Genomic DNA, 9,711 nt, shown 5'->3' with positions numbered 1-9,711 from the left:
CCCCGGGGGCCCCTTTAAGTTTAATTATGGTTTCATCACTTTTAGCACAAAGTACCTAGGGTGCGTCAAAATCAAAGTAGACAACAGGTGCCAGGGAGGTGGGGCGCCGGATAAGCAAAGCGATGCATTGGTTCCTTACTCCCAGGGGAGGTGATGCGGTGGTTCCTTACTGCCATGGGAGGTGATGCGGTGGTTCCTTTCTGCAGCTCAGGGGAGGTGATGCGTCGGATCCTTACTGTCAGAGGAAGTGATGCTTTGGTTCCTTACTGTGACGGAGGTGATGTGTCGATCTCCAGACATGCGGCCTCGGTTCCTTACTGCTGAACAACGCTGATGAAGAACTTGGAGCCCAGGGACTATGAGTTGAAAATCCAGACGTGTTGTGTCGATGAGGTGGCAGAACAAGCGTGGTATTGATTTCACCGCCCCTAAGCAGGTGATGCGTCGATTACTTCAACCGCACAGCAGGGCCCACATCGGAGTCAGAGTGTGCGCCACGGACGTTGGTGACACGATGCCCTGGACTAGGGCTGCAGTGATGTTTTAGCCACAGGCAGGTGCTGCGTCGATTCTTTAAACGTACTGCAGCGATGCATAGGTTTTTCAACTGCACGGCGGTGCTGCGTTGGAAAAACAGGCACTGAGCGTCGATGCGTCAATTTTCTTCTCAGATTTACCGGATTCTACTTCCAAGGGCTCAGGAACTGAATTTGGCATCACTTGGCAAGAACGGCCTCTCATTAAAAGCGCCCAGGCACTGGTAGGTGAAGGTTTGGATGGTCCTGAGACTTCTTAACAGGAGACAAGCACGCACAAGCACTTGGGGAACCTTGGAAAACAGGATGTAGAAATCAAAGTCCAGATCTTTCACCCCAGGACAGAAGCAGCAAGCAAGCACAACAAAGCAACAAGTAGCATGTCACTTCCTCCTACAGCATCCAATTCTTCTTCTAGGTAGAATGTCCTCGTAGTCCAGAAGTGTTCTGAAGTTATGGTCTCAAAGCTCCTGTAAATATACCAGTGTCTGCATTTGAAGTGGGCAGACCTCAAAGAAAAGTCTGCATTGCACAAGACCCTTCCTTTCCCTGAATTGGATCCAGACATTCTACAGGTGGGTGGAAATAGCTTTATGTGAGGACAGGCACAGCCCTATTTAGGTGTCAGTGACAGCTCCTCCCACCTATAGCTCAGGAAGACCCATTAGCCTAGTGATAGGCCATCAGGATATGCAGGACACACCACAGCTCCCTTTGTGTGACTGTCTAGAGTGAGTTCAGAAACAGCCCGACTGTCACCCTCTCTCAGACGTGGATTCCACATGCAGGCAGAGGCACAAAATGGTAAAGGAAAATACCCACTTTCCAAAAGGGGCATTATCAAACACACAATTTCAAAAACAACTTCACTAAAAGATGTATATTTAAATTGTGAGTTCAGGGACTCCAAACTCCAAATCTCTATCTCTTCCCAATTGGAAGTTACACTTATACGAGGTTACAAGACAGCTCCATTGATAACCTATTGGAGAGATAGCCCTTGCAATAGTGAAAAACAAAATCAGCAGTATTTCACTATCAGAACATGTACAATACAGCAGTACATGCCTTACCTTTTAAATATATTGTGCCCGGCCCGTGGTGCTACCTTGGGGCTACCTTAGTGGTGTCTTACATAAAGTAAAAGGAAAGGTTTGGGCCGGGCAAGTCGTTGCACTTGACAGATCGACAAGGCAATTTCAAACTGAACTGTCCACAGGGACACTGCAGTGGCAGGTCTGAAACATGGTTGCAGGGCTACTCATTTGGGTGGCACATGCAGTGCTGTAGGCCCACTAATAGCATTTGATATACAGGCCCTGGGCACATGCAGTGCACTTTACTAGGGACTTACCAGTAAATCAAATATGCCAATCATGGATAAACAATTACAGATACAATTTACATAGGGAGCACTTGCACTTCAGCTGTGGTCAAAAGTGATAAAGTGCCCAGAGTCCTAAAACCAGCAAAAATGAAATGCAGCACACAGTCAAAAACAGGAGTTCAGAAGCAAAAAAGAGGGGAAAAAAGACGCCTAAGCTGCCAGGTCAAACAACATCATAATGCAGTTAGCCTTCAACACCAGGACCAGCATCTCGCTCTTTCAAGCAAGGCATCTTGTAATTAGATTGATACGTTGAAGGAGCAGCAGCTACCAAAGGAGCTGCTGAGAGGTTCTGGAGCAGTGCTAGAGGATGTAGAAGGAATAGCATCAGAATGCCAGAGGAGAAAGAGATGATGGTGTTGGGTGGACTGGCAGCAGCTCAGTATCTGCTGGGAGTGGCTGGGCATCGCGGTTCAGAGCTCTAACAGAGCAAGTTCCAGTTAAAAAGAAGCCAGAGTTGTATTCTGCCCCTTAATAACTAGAATCAACTGAAGAGTGCCAACTGCATGTTGTCAAGCCCTAAGCTTGGTTTGGAGGGAAGCCGGGCAGGCAAAGTCGATTAATGATCTGAGTGTTCCGATGAGACTGGAAGTCTCAGACCTGTCCACCATGTAATTTGCCTTCCCAGAGATTGCAACATCCAGAGGGGGAACTCAAAATGGTTGGAGGTTCTAAAAGATGTCAGCAAAGCCTTGGACTGCACTAGAGACTGTGGTACAATCTCCTTTCCCCCAAGGATCTGGCGGGGGAATAAGGTAGACACGGTCACAAATTTCTGGATCCATCGATACTTCAATTTTGAAGCAGAATCTCAGAACGACTTCCCCGGAGGCCTGGCCTAAGAGTAGGACAGGACTAGGGCCTGATCGTACCTGTGTTTACTTTTATGAATTTCTTTCTCTTGCGAGAGTAGCAGCCGGAAACCGACAGAGAGAACCAGAACACCGGGACGTAAGGCATGTGTTCTGCCTCTTATGAACACGCTCCGCACTAACCAAATGTTCAGCATTCTATTCCGTCTCTCCACAATATTCTATATTAAGCTATAGCTAGTATCAAGCATAGAGGAGGAATCGGGAGCTGGAAGGGCCTTGCCAAACTAACACTCTACAGAGGGTTCTCAATCCATTCCCGCTACCTTGCTGCTTTGCTCTCCCTCCCAGTGCTTTGAGGCAGTCTCAGGCTGGCATTAAATGCCTTACAAGCAACTGACAAAACATAACGGAAGGAACTAGGTCCTACCTTGGTAGAGCGTCTTGGAGTCACCGGAAAGTGTCCCATAACTCGTGGCCAGGAAGAGAGGTGGTATGTACCACTCAGTACAGTAAGTTGGCAACACTGTGCCCAGAAGGAGAAACTAGCTGAGTCCCAAACTGCAATAGCAGTTACGGAGCTTCATACCCAGAGAGAGGCTAATTTTACCCGACTGTCCATCGGAGCAGGACTGGACTGGCCATAGCGGGCAACGAGCATTTCCCTGGTGGGCCGCCAGGGTGGGGGCCGGTTTTAGGCCCGTGAGGGCCGTTTCTCTTACAGGGCCGTTTTTGGTCCCTGTAACAAAATTGGCCGAAACCGGCCTTGAAAAAGTGCTTGTCCGCACCCCCTAACCCCCAGGGGAGGGGATGGGGAGGGGGCGGCGAGCACTTTACCAGGGCCGGTTTTGGTTCCCAGTCCGGCCATGCATCGGAGTCACTGAACAAGTGACAATTTGATCTCTGGAAGGCTGTCAACTCCCAGGAAGGCAATTCGGTTTCCTTTCCCTGGATCTTGACAAATGTCACACTAAACATACTCCTAGGTAGCAGCAGGATAATGGTCATATGGACAGGAACGTACACCCTTCCTGGAGTCATCTACACCACTTCCTTTAAGCCAATCAGGATAATCTCCAAACAAGAGTGGGAGAGCCCCCAGAAAGGTTACCTTGGCTTGCAAGTTTCCTTTCACTACAGTTCGTCCTCATTCAGCAGGGATTGATCACACCTGTGCGTTTTGCTTGTCGGTTTTGAGGATTCTATTGTCCCTCTCCCATCATGTTACTGAATCCTCTTCTAAATGATGAAATAAAAAATCCTTTCTGTATGCCATCCATTTCTGATTGGATAGTAGTGCTTACAAAGCATAGGTTTACACTCGATGATTGTTTCCAAGACTGTTGCACATAGCTTAGACATGTGGCATAAGTCACCTGAGAGGAAGAAGGAAGAGAATAGAGTGTAAACATAGCAAAGCATTTGAGGCAAAGTTGGACCCCAGACAGAGGGCCTTCCAGTACACGAGAAGCAGGTTCTGATGCACTTTGAATGGTGGAATAAAGAAGAAAGGCGAGGGTTCACACCCCAGCAGAGGAAGGAGGCATGCCTATGGCATGTCCATTCTACTGAATACACAAAGCTGTCCAACAGTAAATAGAACCATTTTTTGGTGTTGTTACAAAGCAGCGCAAAACATTAATAGAGAAGAAGAGACCCAGAACCTGGTAGCACTAGCATTACAGGCCAACTATATAACATAATAGTGTGCAGCTGCATAATATAGCTGTCTTTACATGTCCTCTACTCAGTTAAAGACTATAACGAAGGGGAGGGACACATCCAACGACTGGCATAGAAACGGCATTAACGAATTCCACCCAATGAGGTCTCCATTATCCAATGAAACATGCTCAGACACAGGAGAAAGGTTGATGAAATGGGATAGAGAACCAATACCTGTCCTTCCAATACCAGTCCTTGACCCATAATATGCCACTCCATTTTCTTCAATGGAACATTCCGAAATTCTAAGTAAATACAATGTTTCTGAGTATAATTCAAGAAATAGAAGATCTGTCACTCTAATGATCCCAAGTTAAAACATGTCTTAAAACCAGATGCATCGTTCGTTTTAAATACCATGACATTTGGAGATACCACTGCATCAGAAACTGGAGAATATGCAAAATATTAGCAACTTATGCAATAACACAAAAATCGAACTTGCTTTTTATTTTAAATCAACAGATCCTGCACAAAATTAAACAAAAAACAATATCAGTGGCACTCACCTCAGGAAGGCTATGCGTTTTCTGAAACTGTGACACAGAATAGCTGCGGATGTAATCTCCCATCTCCTCCCTCGTTTCTATGGCACGCTTTACAAGCCACTAAATTGTAAATGACAAGAGGGATTTTTATTTTTAATTCAAAGTACTTTTCCTTTCAAAAATAATTACTCAAATGTTTATCATACAAGCAGCCTTAAGTAAGATGAAATATAAAGTGTCCAGCTTTCACAAATTCAGGTTATAGCACTTCTTTAATCAAGGAATACTTTAGTGTAGCAAAACGGCTTTTTAAATCATTCAGATTACTAAGCAGTAAGTTTAATTCTGCACACACTTATAAACATTGCAGGAGAGACCCACGACTTAAGCTGCAGCAGGTAGTACATATCAGTCAGCCAAGCTCATCACCAACTTTGACACTCCGCTCACCATTGACACCAAGGCTACATTCTTCTCTACATTGTTTGCAGTCGCAACTGCACGTTGGGTCTGTTTTACGTAACCAAGTGGGTGTAAGGTAGCTGCAGTGTAGAAATTAAAGGCCAGATGTATGAAGCATTTTACTGGTCGCAAACGGCACATTCTGCATTTTGCGAATGGTAAAATGCTTTTTGGCATGCACAAAAGACAAAATGCGACTCAGTAACTTGTTACCAAATCGCATTTTGCTTTTGCGATTCGATATTAGGAAGGGGCATGTTTAGAACATCCTTTCCTAATACCGAATGCCACTGGTATGTAGGAATGGTTTATGACCGGGAATGCGGTTGCAAAACGTTCACAGTTATCACCAGCTCCAAGCTGGTGGTAACCCATTAGCAAATGGGAAGGGGTCCTCTGTTTGAATGTATGCAAAAACGTATTTTTTGCTTTAAGCAATCACAGACACGGTGGTCTGCTGACCTCAGCAGGCCGCCATCCCTGTGATTCTGAGATTACTAATGGGTCGCAAATTGCAACCTACCTTATTAATATTCATGAGGTAGGTCATTTGGGACCCACTGGGAATCGCAGAAAGTGTTCAACACACTTTCGAGAATGCAGTTTTGCAATTTCCTAATTGCGAATCTCGGTTTCTTAGTACTTCTGGCCCTAAAATGCAATAATTTGCAGTGATCTCTTGTAAAATCTAAAGCGGTTTATGAGCAGCAATAAGATAAGTGTGGTCATCTGTTTCTTTACCTATGTCAGTACCCCAGCCGCCTTTATGAGTTGTGTCAATTCCGTAAAATTGGGAAACATTGGAAAAGCAGAGATATATGTGGTAGGGCGCAGAAAAACTGGGAACCGATTTCACAACAGGATAGATAGGTGTTTCTCTGCTCAGGTAGTGCTTTAGGTACAAGACTAAGGGCCAGATGTACAACCATTTCATTTTGCGAGTCTCTAATTCAGATTTTTTGCAAGTCGCAATTAGAGTCTCAGACACAGTAGAGATTCCAATGGGGCTGCAAATGACCTGCTTCATCAATATTCATAAGGCAGATCTCAATTTGCGACCCTTGGGAATGGGCAATAACACAGGGATGGTGGCCTGCTGGGGACAGCTGACCACCATGTCTGTGTTTGCTTTTAAATAAAGCAACTTTTTTTTTACTTCAAGGGAAACGGGATGCGTTTCAAAAAGAAAAATTAAATATTTCAGTTTGATTTTTTGAGGTATCTCTTTAAAAAGTTTTCACTACCATTCACAAAGGCTAAAGGGTCCCCTGGGGACCCTTTCTAGTTTGAAACTTGTAAATTGTGATTGTTTTACGATCAATTTTGAGACTACATAACTGAATAACGTATTCACAAACACAAAAATGAAAATGAATGAAAGGATTTTTTTCTACAAAGGCGTTGCCCAGCAGCAGCTTTCTTTCAGAGTGGCCAGTCTACTGTGCCCTGCGAGGAAGATGAGGAGCAAAGCTGCACCCAATCAGGTGTCAGGATGTCCCAGAGTTTACAAGAGAGAGCGAGAATGATACATGACATACATAGTACGTGAAGGCACGGGCTGAAAGAAGCGACTGCTGTGGGATATTGTGCCCTAGAATGTAAGGGTGCCCCGGGCAAGGCGGCCCACAAAAAGCAAAAACTTACTTGGGTACAGAAGTATAGACGAATCCAGTGAAAGTCATTGAAAGGGATCTGAGGAAGACTGATAACAAATGTAGTTGTTCACTTAGCTCATGGAAGTAACAAAACTAGGACCAGGGATGACTCAGGGACCTTCCCCTCTATTAGTGTGACCACAAGACCTCACTGCATCCTTTTTTTTTTTTTTGAAGACCTTTATTACGTCAGTTACCAGCGTTTATAGATTTTAATTGACTTTGCCTTAATCTGAAGAAAGAGAAGTTACTTACTACTTCGGTGCCTGCATTTTTTAAAGCGTCCGCAAAGTTCCATGCGCGCTCTACTGTTGCGCAAAACAACAACCGATGCACGCTCTGCTCCTGCGCGAACCAACAATCGCATCAGCTTCCTAATCATCACGATGATGTATTCACGCAAGGTCACGTTGCGTGACCCCGCGTAGCGGCCATTTTAGGAGCTGCATTTCACAGTTACCGGGACAACGACCAACACAACGAAGGAAGCAGCACCGAAGCCTTCTTTTAAGGGGAATATTTATTTAAACAACGAACGGACCTTAACGGATTTCATTCTTAAAGAGGCATTTACAAAGAGAACAGGTGAGATTGTCGGGGCACATATTTATTATTTTATATTATTTGCAAATAAGGCACAATTGAATAAGCTCCTTTACGTACTCTTCATATATGGATTCTGGGAATCAATCCCAATCTGAAAGCGTTTCTCAAGCAGTAATGGCTCAACAAAGCTTTGTTATTAGTCCCCCACAACCCTTTTGGGCTACTGGTTCACAACCAGACATGAAATGGGTGGAGTGGAAAGAATATTTTAATAATTACATCTGTGCTATTGATGAGAATGCTAAAATGAAGCCGGAGCAAAAGAAAAGAATACTTCTACACTCCCTAGGTCCTAAAGGGTTAAAAACATATTCATGTATGCAGAAGTTAGCTGATGCTGATTCAAGTGAATTTGACAATGCCATTGCCGATATGGACAGATATTTCGCACCTAAAGTGTGTATAGGTGTAGTAAGACACAAATTCTTCCAAAGAAAACAGAAAAAGGATGAATTGGTTGATGAATGGGTTGATGACCTTAAAAAACTTGCTATTGATTGTAAATTTGGAGACTTGCATGACGAACTTATTCGAGATTAGCTGGTTATGCACAACGACAATTCTCCGATTCAAGATCGCCTTTGGGTGAATGGCGATGCACCTCTTGACGATGTACTTGCAATAATGAGGAAATCAGAAATGTCGGGAAGATGCGCCACTGTAGTTAAAGATACTGTTAAAGATTCTGACAAGGAGTCATCGGCTGTCTTTAAAATCCAAGGAACACCAAAATATCAGAACAAGCAAGTTCATAACAAAAACTTTGGTCAACCTTTCAGGAGTCAAGGAATGGATAACAAGTCGGAAGATAAAAAGTGTTACCGTTGTGGTAGCAAGGAACATATGGCTTACTACAAGTCATGCCCTGCCTTACGGAAAAAGTGTAGTGTTTGTGGTCTCATTGGCCATTTTAGCAAAATGTGCCGCAGGCGTACTAATGTCAAATGTATTTGGAATGAGGATGTGTGTGTTGATGGAAGTAGTGAAGATGAGGATGGATGTGTAAAGAATGTGAGAGGGAATTACATGTTGAACATTACTGAAGAAGGCAATTATATGTTGAACATTACTGATGAAGCAATGGAGGGCAAACCTATCTGTGAAGTCTCCTTAGGAGGTGTTAAAGTTAAGGTATATGCAGATTCAGGATCTCCATATACGATTATCAACGAAGAGATATGGAAAAAAAATTTCACACAGAAAATAGGTGATAAGTTAAATGCCTCAGATGTTAGTCCTGTGAGTTATACAGGTGGAAGAATTGACCTTTTGGGTTTCAGATGGCTCACCTTCATTTTTAAAGGTAGGGTGACCAGGGGCAAGTTATACATAGCAAAAAAGGGACCTTCTGTTCTGGGGTGGTATGACCAGAAGAATCTTCATATCATCTTAGACCCTAATAGTAAGGAGAAGGTGCTAGTTGTAGATGAGGGCAGCAAATTGGAAGATATTTTGAAGAGTAGATTTGCCAGCGTAGTAAGCGGACAATTAGGCAAACTTAAGGGTTTTGAGCATAGAATCATGCTCAAAGGTAATGCACAACCCAAGGTACATAAGGTTAGGCCCATTCCCTTGTTGATAAGAGACGAAGTAAAAAAAGAAATTCAAGGCCTATTAGCTAAGGGTGTTATCGAGGAGGTAGACTCTTCAGAGTGGATTAGTCCAATAGTCGTAGCGAGGAAATCCAATGGTAAAATCCGTTTATGTATTGATTTACGCCATCTTAATCAAAATATTGTGATTGAACGTTTCCCCTTGCCAAAAATTAACGAGATGGTTTCCTCTTTAAGGGGAGCGACTTGGTTTTCCACAGTAGACCTTTCCGCTGCCAACCACCAGGTGGTCTTAGAACCTGAATCTAGGCATCTAACAGCCTTCATCACACCATTTGGCTGTTTTCAATTTATTAGGATGCCATTCGGCTTTGCATCTGCCGCGGCAGTGTTTCAACGTTTAATGCACAAATTATTTGGCGATATGGATGGCATTTGTTTTTTTCAGGATGACATTCTAATTGCTGGCACTGACAAAGAAGATCAT

At 43.8% G+C, this 9,711-nt stretch overlaps 1 protein-coding gene across 1 annotated transcript in view; it reads right to left on the bottom strand.

The window, feature by feature from the left end:
* CCDC93 (CCC complex scaffolding subunit CCDC93) overlaps positions 1–9,711 on the bottom strand; it is a 994,005-nt gene that overhangs the window by 853,747 nt on the left and 130,547 nt on the right. The window contains exon 5 of the mRNA XM_086957357.1: positions 4,970–5,068. Coding sequence (XP_086813483.1) covers positions 4,970–5,068 — 99 coding nt within the window. The remainder of the gene's footprint in view (positions 1–4,969; positions 5,069–9,711) is intronic.

The sequence above is a fragment of the Lissotriton vulgaris genome, chromosome 2_1, assembly GCF_964263255.1.
Source record: "Lissotriton vulgaris chromosome 2_1, aLisVul1.2, whole genome shotgun sequence".
Taxonomy (NCBI): Eukaryota; Metazoa; Chordata; class Amphibia; order Caudata; family Salamandridae; genus Lissotriton; species Lissotriton vulgaris.
Note: the sequence above shows the minus strand (reverse complement) of the source record. Positions and strands in the feature narration are given on the sequence as shown.